At 31.1% G+C, this 15,771-nt stretch overlaps 2 protein-coding genes across 4 annotated transcripts; one reads left to right on the top strand and one right to left on the bottom strand.

The window, feature by feature from the left end:
• The first annotated feature begins 1,400 nt into the window (after positions 1-1,400).
• Rad60 (DNA repair protein Rad60) lies at positions 1,401-8,250 on the top strand. Of its 3 annotated transcripts, none has more exons than XM_011070861.2 (7): positions 1,401-1,671; positions 2,184-2,271; positions 2,622-2,670; positions 4,261-4,462; positions 6,899-7,099; positions 7,232-7,376; positions 7,445-8,250. In XM_011070861.2, exons 2-7 carry the CDS (start codon positions 2,202-2,204, stop codon positions 7,732-7,734), a joined length of 957 nt encoding a protein of 318 aa, XP_011069163.1. In that variant the 5' UTR covers positions 1,401-1,671; positions 2,184-2,201; the 3' UTR covers positions 7,735-8,250. The 3 variants fall into 3 exon arrangements, with proteins under 3 accessions (XP_011069163.1, XP_011069165.1, XP_011069162.1); XM_011070863.2 differs by having other exon boundaries at positions 1,407-1,666; positions 4,261-4,399; XM_011070860.2 differs by having other exon boundaries at positions 1,410-1,666.
• Positions 8,236-15,750, bottom strand: Vha26 (V-type proton ATPase subunit Vha26). The gene is made up of 5 exons (XM_011070859.2): positions 15,541-15,750; positions 14,914-15,089; positions 9,466-9,634; positions 9,181-9,364; positions 8,236-8,985 (listed from the first exon to the last, which is right to left on the bottom strand). Exons 1-5 carry the CDS (start codon positions 15,571-15,573, stop codon positions 8,867-8,869), a joined length of 681 nt encoding a protein of 226 aa, XP_011069161.1. The 5' UTR covers positions 15,574-15,750; the 3' UTR covers positions 8,236-8,866.
• Between the last annotated feature and the right edge of the window lie 21 nt (positions 15,751-15,771).

Here is a 15,771-nt window from a genome sequence, read left to right as displayed (position 1 = left end):
TATTTCAACAAAATTGAAATAACTAATATCATACTTATTTTATTATTTTTCCTCTCAAAAGAAAAAACTTTGACCAGGGCACGTTTATTGATATGGGCCTGAGTAAGTCGATAATTCAGATCATTTCTATGGTTCAGCGACGCACTTTTCATGACAGCGCCGCTGTCGGAATATCGCGGAACTAAAATACTGCTCAGTTTCATGGCTGCACGTCAATTTCACTCGTAATATACAAACGAAATTTTTGTACACATCTTTCTCTTATATTAAAACTCCTACCGTTTCTAAAAGCATAAGATTGTTCGTTTAGGTTTTTCGCAATTCGCCAGCTACTTTTTATGAACGTGCAAGATCTGAAACTCTTATATGCAATATTATGATGTGTTGACTACAGAAGCATGACTACAGCGATAACAAAACTGTAAGTCTTTAATTTTCTTTCGTTTTTTGTATTCAAATGTAGCTGGCGATTTGCGTTGTTGTCGATACTTTAATTGTGGAGAAGGTTTTTCAATCCATAAACACAGTTACAAGAAAGGCGTTTTTAAAATTTAATGATAAAACAGGACACTCCAGCATCCCCTTAAAGGTTGAGATTAAAAATTAAAGATTGAAATTTCACCAATGAGGACAAAGAAGTTTTGACTCCTTTTGTTCTGATTGGTCAAACTTTAACCTTTCAATCTTCGATCTCATTCTTCAATGCGTAGTCTGATTCTGGCCTAAAGGGCTCCGTACAATAAAGAGCTCTGCACAATAAAAGGAACAGGGAACAGAGAACAGAGAATAAGAATTTTAACCTACCAAAAACTGTGTATTTCACAATACTGATTTTTGATAAGTTGAAATTTTTATTCTCTGTTCTCTGTTCCCTGTTCCTTTTATTGTGCGAAGCTCCTAAAAGGAACAGAGAACAGAGGGTGCAATCGAGTTGCCGCTATAAATGCTTCAAAACATTTTTTGATGGGTCTATTAGTAAAATTCTTTCTTCCGATTGGTTAATCAAATGCTTCGAAGCATTCGTAGTGGCAACTCGACCACACCCAGAGAATAAGAATTTCAACCTATCAGAAACTATGTATTCCACAATACATGATTTCTGATAGGTTAAAATTTTTATTTTCTATTTTCTGTTCCTTTTATTGTATGGCTTCTCTTACATCATGAATAGTGAGTACGGTCAATGCGATGCTGCAAATGCTTTGAAGCGTTTTTTAATTAATCAGTTTGTAAAATTCTTTTTTCTAATTGATCCATCAAATGCTTCAAAACGAGACTTTGAACAATATGACACAAATAGCATTGATGGCGCGCTCCCTGAGCGTAGCCTCATGGTCGTAGCACAACTCTTGCATAACACATTATGCATAATGTTTAAGAGAATCAACCAATCGAAAATCTTTATTTCCAAGAAATGGAAAGAAAGGAAAGATTCTGATTAGTTGATTCGTTTACCATGTATTAGGCATTATGTAAAAGTCTATGCTGTGGCCTTCAGTTTCAACTATTCACAGCTGTTGATTTCTGTTGTGTATTTTGGCATATTCTACAAAAGAACAGTTAAGTCAGTTAAGTGTGGACTAAAAATTGGCTATATCACTGAAAAGGATTGGGTGCTCCTTACACGAGGCTGCAGAAGTTAATTCGATCAAAAACTCGATAAATTGTAAAGTAACTTGAGTTTGTATTAAGTTAAATATTTAAGTTATTTTAATATATATATGAGAGCCAAGTGTTAAATGAAAAATAAAGTGGATATTTTTCAAGTTTTTAGGTTTTAGGTTTTTATTATTCCTTTCTATTTTGCACAGCTGATTATTGTGCTTACGTTTGACTTCAAGGTTATACTTATTGACGTTACCTTTTTTTTTATAAGAATGGACATTTTATCTTTAAATAATTACTCTTTTAGTTTACATTAAATTACGTAAAACGTTTATTTTAATATTATGATTTTATGGCAAGCGACAAATGAATAATAAAAAGTAGTTTTTACATTTTATGGTTTGTTGTTCCTTTTCATTTTGCACAGTTAATTATTGTACGTTAGATTAGACTTTATATCAAGATTATATATACTTGATAGATAACACGACGTTATTTTGAGATTTATACGAGACTGAACATTTTATTGTCTCGCAATATAATACAACATCCGAAATGAATTGTATTATGTATTTTAGGGGAATCATACAAGTATAATGTATAAAATAACAGATAGTTCTTCGGACGAAGATGATCCATATACAAATTCTGTTGCTCGATTAAGAGGTAACACTTTCTCTTTTTGTGACAGTTATGTTAATTTATAATTGGAACATGAATCCGCATGATCTAGAGACTTTTTTTAATTTTTAAATAGTAATGTGATTTGGAATAATTTCATATATAATTTCATCTCATTTTTCAGTTTTAAATTTGAAAAGTCCTTAAAAAAGTAAAACTAATAACAAAATACCTTAGCAGATTGCAATTAAAAAATCCATATATTTTTTAGCGTCAAAAAGATGTATTCCTATACTAGTTATGAAAACCAAGTATATAGAAATAAAAGCAACTCTGCAATGTATTTTGATATTTAGAAGTAATTCTTACAATTAAACGCAATATTTTGTTTTTAGCATTGAAAAAACAACGCTTTGAGAGAGTGGAACTTTCTCTTAAGGAGAGGTACTTATTACATAAATAATTATTTAAAATATTGTCTTAATTATGGAATACTAATATTTTTATATTACATGAATAATATCTATATAATTATTAAAAATAATAAACAAATAATTTATAGAAAATTAAAATCAAATATATGATATGCAGGAATATGAAAGTTAAACAAAGTCTAAGTGCTGAATAATATTTATAAAAATAAGTGTCAGTTATATAAATATACAAACAGTTTAGGTTATCTGTCTGTTAATTATTAAATTGTAAAATTAAAACAATAATTAAAGTGTCAAGGATTAAAAGCACAACAAGTTGATCTATGCTAATGTTTCAGTTTATACATAAATACAAACAAACGTTTCGACCATTACATTCAGATCATTTTATGATATAATGTTAATATTATGCATGATATAAGATATTACAAAGAATGTTTATAAGACCTATTTATTAAAATACTTAATTTTGTTATCACATTTAGATACAATATCCTATTATAAAACTTGTGTAATCTTCCTCGCATCTTCGATTGAAGATCCAGTATGTATTTCTTGCAAATGCAGCATTAAAATCTCGTGTTTTCGGTAAAAATAGCAATGTGTCATCAATAAAAATTCGATTGCCACTATGTATCTCTTGATCAATTTTAAGTCGAAGTAACCGTTAGTTTTTAAAGTGTGGTTTGTACTGAATGCTAGTATCAAATTATAAAAATATTATACAATTTGAAATGTTCTGAATTTAACTATGTTATATTATATTGATTCGATTTCAAATTTTTTTTCTTCGACTTAAAATTTATCAAGAGACATATAATGGCAACCGAATTTTTATTGATAACGTATTGCTATTTTTATTGAAAGCACATTTAAAGCTATGTTCAAGAAGATTATATAGCTTTTTATAGTAGGATATTGTATTTAAATATGAAAAAAATTAAGTATTTTAATATATATAGGTCTCATAAACGTTCTTTTTAGTATCTTATATCATGTAATACTAACATTGAAAATGACTTGAATGTATTGATCGAAACGTTTGTTTGTATTTATATATAAATTGAAATATTAGCATAGATCAACTTGCTGTTGCACTCTTAATCCTTGACACTTTAATTATTGTTTTTATACAATTGAACGATAATTACATTGATTAATTGTAAAATTAAAATTGTTAAAATATTCGAAACGGCAATTAATAAAAAAATTATATTTAATCTTTGTTTAAAAAACATGTCATGGTTAAAAATTTATTCAGAGCAGAATCTTTTCTTTGAATAAAATGTTGATTTACGAAACGTTTTTTAAACAAAGAGATTAAAATACAAATTGTTTTAATGATTGACATTTTTAATATTTTAACACAATTTTAATTTTGTACTTTAACGGTTAAGGGGATGCTGAATAATGTTTGTAAAAATAAATATCATTCATACAAATACGCAAATGTTTCAACTCAATCTAAGATTAAAATATTTGCGTATTTGTGCGAACGATACTTATTTTTATACAAATTATTCAGCATTTAAACTTTGCTCGATTTTCATGTTCCTTTGTTTATCATATTGTATAATATTTTATTTATTTCACTTTCAAGCATTGCGCCGAAAACAAACTGTGAAGATATAAATGATCATAATAAAGATATAAAGGATAATATAAATAATGAAATAAATAATGAAAACGTATACTATGATGAAATAAATAATGATGGAATACAAACGCGAAGCAGGACGGTAAGAGGTAGATGGATTAGAAAAAGTATTACTAGAGCTGCCGGTAGGCGAATTAGAGGAAGGGTAATTTTTTAAATATTTTTTTTAAATGTGTGCGCATGCACGCGCGCGCACACACACACACACACAGAGAGAGAGAGAGGGAGAGAGAGAGAGAGAGAGAGAGAGAGAGGGAGAGAGAGAGAGAGAGAGAGAGAGAAAGAGAGAGAGAGATAAGTTTTGATAAAGCACTCGTGTGTAGAACGAACTAAATTGAGTCGAAAGGTCCTCATTTTGCAATTTTCGTAATAGTTAACAAAAATATTAATTACTAAAAATCGCTGAATATTGATTTTCAATAATTTTTTACTCAAATGTTATCAACTTTACAGAAAAACAGCGAGAGACAAAACTTGTTTATTTTCTTTTCATAAAGTTCTGAGAATTTTTTAATAATTTTTTAATACTATATTTTCTCATGTTAGTAAAAATAGTTGCCAATAAGAAAATGCAGTATTAAAAAGTTAATAAAAATTTCTGAAAAAATTCTTGGAGTTCTATGAGAAGAAAATAAACAATTTTTGTCTCTTTCAGTTTTTCTGTAAAATTGATAGTATTTGAGAAAAAAAATTATTGAAGACTAATATTCGGCAATAATTTTTAATAATTAATATCTTGTTAACAAGTGCGAAAATTGCAAAATGGTAGAGGACTTTTCGACTCAGTTTGGTCATTATCTATAAACGAGCGCTTTGTCAAAACTTACCCTGTATATACAAGATGTATGAGACATTCCCGTATACCTCTTTTATTTCGAAACCTAAGCATTTTAGGAAAAAGTGTTTCAGATAAAAGTTGTAGAGTTTCAAAAGATCTATTTATTGGCGTAATAAGTTTGACTTTGGATGACGTCGCCAAGGTCAGGACAAAGTCATCATCATCGATTTTTTAAATGGAATCCCCTATTTTTTGTTGCATATTTTTACAGCATATCTCGAGAGTTTTCCAAAACATTATAATAAAGTTATTTTTTTTGGGATACTTCTGGAGTTATAAAGCTTGAAAGTTACAGTATCGCCGACATTAGCATTATGTAAGATATCTTACTAAAACCAGGCTAAAACCTCTTGAATGTTTAGAATCATGTCCTAAATAATAAAATTGTCGAGATCAAGGTCATTGAAAGTTGTTCCTCTTATTTTCATTTTTACGTACAAATAAGAATCTTTAGTACAAAAATGAAAATAAAAGATACAACCTCCAATGATCTTGATCTCGAGAAATGTTATCATGATCCTGAACAACATTCAAGAGGTTTCACCCATTAATCGGACATCTTGTGTAATGCTAATGCTGACGGTACTAGCATTATCCAAGGTGTCCGACTGACTGCTAAAACTTGAATGTTGTTCAGAATGTTGTTATGTTGATCATATCCTGGATATTATTTGTCAAGCTATTGGAGGTTGTACCTCTTATTTTTATTTTTACGTAAAAATAAATTTTTAGTGCAAAAATGAAAATAAGAGGAATAATCTCCAGTGGCCTTGATTTTGACAAATGTTATGGAGGACATGATCCTGAACAACATTCAAGAGGTTTTAACCATCGGTCGGATTTGAGTAATGTTAATGCTGACGGTACTATAACTTTCAAGCTTTATAACTCCAGAAGTACCCCAAAAAAAATAACTTTATTATAATGTTTTGGAAAACTGTCGGTGATATTATAACTTTCAAGCATTATAACTCGAAAAGTACTCAATAAAAAAATAATTTTATTGACGATGCCACCCAAAGTTAAACTGATAAGATCAAATAGATCTTTTCGAACTCTACAACTTTTGTCTGAACAATTTTTCTCGATAATGTCGTATTTCTGAGATAAAAATTTGTAACGCTTTACTTTGAATATACACATATATATATATATATATATATATATATATACACACACACACACACACATATATACATACATATATATACACACACATACACATACATATATATGTGTATATAGATGTACATATAGGGGATGTGTTGAACTTTTTGACATAGCGATCGCATGCAAGTAGAATAGTCTAAACTCAGTCGAAAAGTCCTGTACAATTTTCGTAATAGATAATGAGATTTATTAATTTCTAAAGATTTCGCCTAATAAGCATGTATCCGGACCTATTGTTAAATGCATACCAATCGATTATGATTTAGGCGCGCGCGCGTGAGGAATCGTTTACTATATTATACAAACGGCAATGCTGGCAACAATTACACGGTAGTGAAAGAAACCAATATATCATATCTCGCCGCGCGTTTGCACTTGGCGGTAAATATCGGGTTATGCGTTTATTCGGCGATTTTGCAAAAATAGTAGAGGACCTTCCGAATTTAGTTCGCTCTATCTGCACACGAGTATTATTGTTTCAAATATTCTTTAACACCCTGTATATGTAATCTAGAATACGCATCGATGTTTAATTCAAGAAGATATTGCATAATTTTTATGTCAATGTTTCAGCGTTTGCCTATTGATCTAGAGTACAATGTAGAAATTATGGAGAAAGAAAGGCAATCCGAATCTTGCAATGATGTAATTGCACTTTCAGATGATGTAATTGCACTTTCAGATGATGATGCTTACATCGAAGATGATAACTATGAGATAAATATAAAAGTGTACTGGCGATCAAGCAGAATTGATCGTTTAAGTATGCGTAGAGTATGTATCTCAGTTATATGTTAACTAGTGACATATGGCAAATTGTAGTTTCATATAATTATTTTTATCATTTATTTAATACATATTTTGTTTAATACATATTCGTGAAGATAACTTTCTGTTATTTTATAGCATGATAATTTCAAAAGTATTTTTGAGCATTATGCCAATTTAGAAGGAGTTTCCGTGAATGAAATCTTAATCATGAAGAAGGATAAAATTATCCATCATACTGATACCCCTGCATCGCTCGAAATTTCCATTATAGATATACTCGGTTCGTATAAATTAGTAATTAGTCGTTGATTTTAATACAATAATGTAATGTTTACTTTATACTTGCAGATGGTGGGATAGTGAATCCAGGTATGAACACACTATCCAAGGATGAGAGCAATGATGAGGACATATGTAATATTAAAGTACAAACGGCGAACAAAAAACAGTCCTTGACTATTCGACTTAAGAAAGATGAACCGTTCAAGACGCTATTCGCTAATTGCGCCGAGCAACTTGGCGTGAAGGAGAATAATTTGAAGCTTTACTTTGATGGAGAACAGATTAATCCATCAGATACTCCAGAGTCCTTAGATCTCGAAGGAGAAGCATGTATCGATCTTCATATCTCTGCGTAATAATGTGTAATAAAAAGATAGCTGAAATTTTTTAATACATTTTTACATTGTGTTCATCTTGTATTGTAAGCATCTAACTACTTATACATCATACGTCCTTTATTACGTGTTTTAAAAATAACATAAATTATCATGTCAGTAACTATACATGCCATTTGTAATTTAATAGAAGAAAGGTGACTGAATCAATTTTTAAAAAGACCTTATTAATGTGTACTATTTACATTCTTCACAAAGAAATAAGTACAAGCAATAAATATGTAAATCAACTTTGGAAATAAAATAGCATTTGTAATAGAATTATTAATTATTAACGAACATAATATTTATTACTGAGATTTTATTTTCAGTTAGAGTGTTACTAAGAGTTAAGTAAAGAATATGTTAAATCAAAATAATATATAAGTATTTGCATCTTGGATTATGTTTAGTTAATTACTGATATACATGTAGTAAGTGTTATGATATTAGATTTGTGGAAATAAATTTTTTAAAAAGATATTTTTACAACAACAACGAATCATATATTTATTGTGATACATTATTATATTATACATAATGTACATAATATACTGATATATGCTCTATAAGTATACAAATGTATTATATACATATAAAGCGCAACACATTCAATACTTCTTTATTACGATTCTGCACAATATATTGACTGTACTACATTCAATTGCAATTGCTATTCTTTTTAACATAAGCAGTCAAGAACATTAATTATTAATTATACATTTCATCCGCGTTAACATTCCTATCCTGAGAAAGTACACTTTGTCTTGTTTGTGAACACCAATTTTAACGGAAATTTTGAATCGATATAGAATATATCACGAAGTATATTTCATCTCTATACACTTTATATTCATGATTACCGTCTGTCAGAAGGATAGAGATAAAATAAAAGGATATTTGTGATGAGTACTATACAATTTGTTTACGATTCTTTCAACGATAAATATTGCACGGCAATTGATCAAATACTTTCATTGAAAATATTAGGCATGAGCTCGACAAAAAGTGTGTCGTATGCTAATTTTATTCTATATAATACATGATAATGTGATAATAATTTGCTGTTAAAAGGAATGTTTTGGAGAGTCAATCAATTGTCGAGAAAATTAACTTAATCATTAAATTTGCGATTTGAATTGTGTCCAAACAGAGCGGAACGGATTTCGGGTATCAATTGTTGCGCTATCAGCTCTAATCTGGTCTCCAAAGTATTGCTAATCTTTATGCGCCCTGTAGAACAAAAAGTTATTTTATATGCAATATTAATTTCAGCAATTAATATAATTACTTTGTTAAAATCAAAATTGTAATTCAAATCACTTAAAGTTACGTGATATATTTTACATATTTGTCATTATTTTTGCAAAATGTATTAAAATTAATAATTTTAGTACAACAAAAAATATATTTCGACGATATAATTACCTTTGGATGCTAATAATTCCACACCTCCGCAGCTTTCTGTGGGCAAGAAATTATCAGAATCAATCTTCAAGGCAACATCTTTCTTAGTTTTCTGCTTATACTGCTGCTGAACGTTGTCAATAAGGGATTCTACGAGCGGCAGATCGACTTGACGAACACGAAGAGTAACGTTTGCTTCTGTTAGCTGTAAAAATATAAATTATACTATAAAAATGTTTATAAGGTTAAAAAATGATAACGTAACACACGATAATAACAAAATAATTAAAATTATAAAAATATTACTTGATAAAGTCCTTGGATTATCAACAGTTGGAGAATTTCTCTATACTGCGCAGGGTTATGAATTATTTCACCTAATCTCTTCCTAGCTTCTTCAAGAACGTTGCGTACATGATCTTCGCGCACTTTTAAAGCCTTCAATCGTGCCTGGTTAAGCATGTTTGAAGATTGTCTACAATTAATAAAATTATAAAATAAACCGCAAACGCATATTAGGTATTTTTATAATTTCTAAATAAATAAAATAAAATTTTAAAAACATCCTAAAGTCGACTATTTTTTTATCGATTTAGTAGGACTTGCGCACATATGATTCATGTATATATTAATACATTAGTACATGCTACTACATCAATAACGCACACAAATTTTCTAACTAATTAATCTTTCATATTAGGTATCTTCTTCTTCTTCTTTGGCTAGTGGATTTCCAATCTCATTTATAGAGTTTATCACGTTTCCAATAAAAATTCATTGGGCTGGAAAAGTTAGATCAGTGCATATCTTTAATATAATAATATATTCTTCATTGTCTGCCATATGTCGATGAGATACAGGAAAGGAGCATTTCTTGTCAAAGTTCGTTCACAAAAGAAAACTCAAAGAAAGTTCAAAGCAAAATTCTCAGTTTATCTTGAGCATAGATGAACTTAAGGACATTATTTATGATTTCATGATTAGTTCGTCATTATATATTTAAATGAAAAAAGGGACATTAACTTGGCTGAAAAGCAGTAATCTTCCAGGATCTTCCTCTCATTTTTCAGAAATGAACATTTTCACATGATATGATTAATATCCCCCCCTCCCCCCAAAGGATTTCGCCACACGTACGTAGAGTTTCGATCATGCCCAATTTAAATTTTCTGCTATTCGTCCAAGCGTATCCCGTTATCATTAGGATGATTAGTTCTAAGTTAGATCTATCTAGATGACATTTACTAAAAAACAAAATATTAGTTCTATTAAAATAATTCTATGTAATAACTACCCGTGTTCTTATTGAGTTTTTCTTTAAATTTTGCATTAGCTTTATATTATATTTCGTGATCAAACTATGTAAAACCTCCAAAAGTAAACTCCTGTTATGAAGTGTAAGGCTCTTACTAGCACCTTCTTTAGCAGATTTATCCGCTAATTCATTTTCCACTATTCCAACATAGGAAGGACACTAAACAAATTTTATTAGGCGATTACAAGAAGAAAAATAGGATACTTTACAGAAGGTGTCCTTGATAGTAGGATCTAATTTTTTCAGTATATTAAGTATTTAAACATAATTCTAAGATCTCAACATTATTCATGTAATATCTAGTCCAAACCAAGACAGTTTTATATATACAAAATGGAAAACTTGTATATAAAGCAAATATATTATTACAAGCTGGCGCCAGAGTATCAATTATGTAACTTTTTTTCGAATGGAAATGTGAATAGTAAAAATTTTCATGTAAATATGTACGAGGGCAAGTCAATAAGTTCTTAGAAAATCTGTTAAAGGGCACTCGCAGTGTTATATCATATTACTTTTTGACAAGTAGCATCTTTCAGCTGAACTTTGAACTATCAAATTTTGAGCGGAATTCATCGCGTGGTTTCATTTCTGTAGACGATTAAAGTGAACAATTTTTGTATTTTTTTGCAAAATGGAAAAAACCGAGTTTCGTGCAGTGATCAAACATCTACATATGAAAGGTTTAACGCCGAAAAAAATCAAAGCCAAGTTGAATAATGTTCATAGCACATCTGCACCAGCGTTTGCAACTGTATACAATTGGGTGAATGAATTTAAACGTGGTCGTACATCCACATGATGCATCTCGTTCGGGACGTCCAATTGAGGCTGCTATGTCAGAAATCATCGATAAAGTCCACGATATTGTTTTGACTGATCGACGAGTGAAAGTGCGCGAGCTTGTTGAGGCCACAGACATATTATATGACACAGTGATTTCAATTTTGCACGAACAATTGGGTACGAAAAAGTTATTGGCAAGATGGGTGCCGCGTTTTCTTCACTGTAGACCATAAGCGCGACCGTGTGACGATTTCAAAACAATGTTTCAACGTAATCCGGATGAATTTCTACGTCGATTCATTACTGAGGTAATATGAATCCATTACTTCACACTCGAGACGAAGGAATAGTCAAAATGATGGACTTCACTGAGTGAACCAGCTTCGAAGAAGGCGAAGACCGTGAAGTCGACCGGAAAGATGATGGCCACAGTTTTTTGGGATGCACGTGGTATAATTCATATCGATTACCTTCCGTCGAAGCAAACGATCAATGACGATTACTACGCAGCCTTATTGGACCGTTTCAACAACATTTTAAAGAAAAAACGTCCCCATTTGGCGAAGAAAAAAGTGCTCTTCCAAGACAATGCACGGGTTCACACGTGCCCGGCACCGATGGCCAAATTCAACGAATCCCGCTACGAATTGCTTCCCCATCCAGCATATTCGCCAGATTTAACCCCCTGCTATTTCCTGTTTCCAAACCTGAAGAAATGATTCGGAGGAAAGAGATTCACCACCAGAGAGCAGCTCATCGCCGAAACGGAGGCTTATTTTGAAGGATTGGACAAATCATATTATTTGGACGGCTTGAAAAAGTTGGAGAATCGTTGGATCAAATGTATCGAGCTGAAAGGAGACTATGTTGAGAAATAAAAATGAATCGATCAAAAAAAAAGTGTTTTACTATGTTTTTCTAAAAACTTATTGACTTGCCCTTATATGTACATATACACATATATATTAAAAATTCTTTTTTTTTCACATTTCTACTATAGAGTAAAAGTTAAGTTACACGATTAACTCCCAGAAGCCTGGGAGAATAAGATTATTTTCCAACTATTTTTGTTTTTGGCATTATTTAAGTCAAGTTTTTGCATTATTTAAACCAGTTTGGACTGCATTACTATTTATATTTTAATTATGGAAGGAGGAAAGGATTTTTAAGTCTGCAATTAAAAAAATATTCATTCAAAGGATAATCGACATGGCAGTGTTGCTGCGCGCGCTTAGCTGAGCCACTACCGCGTCTCCAGATAAAACACAGACGACTTCAAGATCCCTTTAAAATTATAAGTTTGTCATAATAATTTCTAATAGTTTGCACAGGTGCGCGTGCGCGCATTCGCACATCCCCATACGCGCATGCGCACGCACGCACAATAAGATAAAGCTAATATTAAAATATGTAATATTATACAGGGTGGGCCAAAAGTCTAGATACACCCAAATATCTCATAAACGATACATTAAAAAAAAAAATGCTTCTTACAAAAGTTGTAAAGTTTAAAAAGACGCTAATTCAACGATAGTAGTTGACCTAAGATGGCATTGTCAAGGTCAACATGAATTTTTTAAATGGAACCCTCCTTTTTCATTACATATTCTTGTAGCTTATCTCGAGAGCTTTCCAAACTATAATTAAGTTCATTTTCATTAAGTACTTTGCGAGTTATAAGGTTTGAAAGTTACAGTTCAAGCCTTATAACTCGCAAAGTACTTAATGAAAAATTTGTATGTATATTAATATTATACAATGCACAGTGGACCAGAAGATCAGAAAAAGTGGCCAAAATCATTCAATTAAATAAAAATGTTTTAATTGCTGTCATGCAAATTTGATACTCGAGGGTTTTTGAGGTTGTTTCAAAATTCACTGTCAGTGCTGAAAATGTATAAATACATGTGATGTAGACTGTAGATTTTCAGCGAATTTTGGAACACAGCCCACGATCGCTAATTTCAAATCCGAATTCAAAATTTAAAAATTTAAAATGGTGGATATTCCAATACGAACAAAAATACTAAAGTATCTCGATTGTCCTGAAATTTTGTTACTTAGGCATTTTTGGAATCGCTGATTTCAAATCCAAATTCAATTTAAAATGACGGATCCAATATGGCAAATGACTTAGGAAAGACGGGCTGCTGTATTAGTAGTGGGAAGGTCCACTCTTTCGTCATCACAGTATTAGTATTAGTAGTATTCATGTTGTTCTGAAAACTGAGCTTTTTGCCGCGAATACGCGCGAAAGATTGATAAAAACAAATGACGTACGGCGTTTGTGAGATCGGGAACGAGAAGCACGATTCAACAATGTTTTTTTTTAACCCACAACACAATTTCAAGAAATGTTCTAAAGACATTAAGAGAACTTATTTATATGTTCAAAAAATTTTCTAAGACGTCCCTGAATAAAGCATGATAAGAATATAAGATGAAACATTGCGTATAATGGTGGTAGCAATACTGGAAATAACCAATTAAATAAATGTTGCCCAATATGCACTTTCCTGCGTATAATAGCGCTAGTTATATTGGAACAACCAATCAAATTTGTTACCCAAATTCACTTTCCTACTGCGCATCCACGGGAGTATTTCACCTTATATTTTTTCCACCATGAAATAAAGTGTACTGTACAGGAAGGTTACAATACGATAAATTTTACTGTTGTATTCATTTCGTAAAGTTTTTTAATAAGAGAAATGATCGATTTTGATATATTTTCTATTATTTAAATATGATAATTATTTCTATTATTTAAATAATTAATATATTAATTTTTAATACATTCGTACATATTAGTTCAATTAATTAAGTAAATAGTTTTCAGAAATATATAAATTTTCAGTCAACGTAAATAAGTGCTTCAGCGTAGTCATATACGTAAAGAATGGCTGCGTTCAGCGGACTCAACAGTTGAATGAGTGCTATTTGCTGCTATTCTTCCAGATCTAAAATGCTGATTGGATGATCTAAAAGAATATACCAATAACAGCGAGCGCTAACTTAACTGTTGAGTCCGCTGAATGCAGCCAATGGTGAACGGAGGCCAATTTCCCGTCTGTGACTTATTTACAGTTCTCTGTGAATTAACCAAAAGCGCAAATAGTTAAGTCGCCAATTTAACTTCACATATACACTGAGAGCAATACAGTAATAGTTCATTTTTATAATTTAAATATGGTGCATCGTAGTATGGCATATTGGCATCTTGAACATAGGAATTGAAACATAGGAGATAACACATGTAAAATTGTTTGCAGATATATATCTTTATGCATTTTTGCGCTTTCTATGCTAAACTTTCATGATAGATAGACATAATAAAATGAAGAAATTATTGATGTATAATTTAAATCTATAATTGTTTACTGAAATTTATGAAAATTTACAGGACAACTATTTGTCATCCTCAAATGCACTTTTTAAACTTTAAAGATTTAGCAGTAGAAAATTAATCGATAAATTGACTTGAAATTTTCAAAAACAATTAATATTTTAACTTACATACTTGATACTTATAGTATATTTCATTAGGCGAAAATCCAAAAGTGACTTTTGATTACTTTTATCAGTCTCCTGGCCCACTACGCAATATATAGTATATACACATAAAATAAAATAAAATAATTTTTCATACATACATCTTTTTTTGCAGTTCAACTTGTTTTTCTTTTTTCTCATAATACTCCATGATCTTGAGACGCTGTTGTTGCACCAGGCGTCCCTTCTCAATATTAAATTCTTCTTCTGCCTTGGCATCTATTTCCTCTGCCTTTTCATTGGCCTCTTGTTCTATGAAGGCCATCATATGCTTGATCTATAATCATATCATTTCTTTCTTTAGCTTCAAATCTCCAAGTATCAATATCTCTTAGTAAGGGACTTGAATTTAATTACTATATTTTTCAATGTTTATTTCACAGATATTAAAATGACTACAGAATTCCTCGACAATACATCAGTTATTGTTCAATTTTCACGAACTGTCATTCATTTGTACGATTTTATTCTAGCTCCTGGTATAAGAATCTCGATTTAGAGCAGCTATGAAAATCCGAAATATTTAAGAAAATGTACAATCTCTCTTGAGAAATGTACCTGACGAAGGTAGTAACATTTTAGCGTAACAATAAATAATCGAAAAGATATTAATAGCGCAAGAGTACAATGCTGAGCTCGAAGAAGACGATGGCGAGTTGGGAAAAAAGATAGATCGTTCCGTGAATGAAAAGACGCTTCACACAGGAGACTTATTTTTCCTCGCTCACCTGCTTTTGTACATCTGCGTCGCTGAGAGCCATGATGTCGTCCGGTCAATTTTCTTCCTTAAAGATGCTCGGTGGGCTCGCGAGGACTCGAGATCACGAGACTCGGTGAAGAGCAATCGTTCAGTCAACGCCTACGACAGCACGTCCAATGCTCGGCGTAACGTCGGTCATATGACCCGAAGTGTGACCAGCCAGAGACGCGTTCCGAAATGCACGCGGCGATGGCAGTTA

Source organism: Acromyrmex echinatior, chromosome 13, assembly GCF_024713525.1.
Source record: "Acromyrmex echinatior isolate Ae372 chromosome 13, ASM2471352v2, whole genome shotgun sequence".
Classification (NCBI taxonomy): Eukaryota; Metazoa; Arthropoda; class Insecta; order Hymenoptera; family Formicidae; genus Acromyrmex; species Acromyrmex echinatior.
This window is presented reverse-complemented; position numbering and strand designations above follow the sequence as displayed.

Coding starts and splice junctions, on each gene's coding strand:
- Rad60 (XM_011070861.2), top strand. CDS start 2,202: ATGTATAAAATAACAGATAGTTCTTCGGACGAAGATGATCCATATACA. Junction 7,100..7,231: donor ATCGTTTAAGTATGCGTAGA/GTATGTATCTCA, acceptor GTTATTTTATAG/CATGATAATTTCAAAAGTAT. Junction 7,377..7,444: donor TTCCATTATAGATATACTCG/GTTCGTATAAAT, acceptor TTATACTTGCAG/ATGGTGGGATAGTGAATCCA.
- Vha26 (XM_011070859.2), bottom strand. CDS start 15,573: ATGGCTCTCAGCGACGCAGATGTACAAAAGCAG. Junction 9,365..9,465: donor TAATCCAAGGACTTTATCAA/GTAATATTTTTA, acceptor ATATTTTTACAG/CTAACAGAAGCAAACGTTAC. Junction 8,986..9,180: donor GGAATTATTAGCATCCAAAG/GTAATTATATCG, acceptor TTTGTTCTACAG/GGCGCATAAAGATTAGCAAT.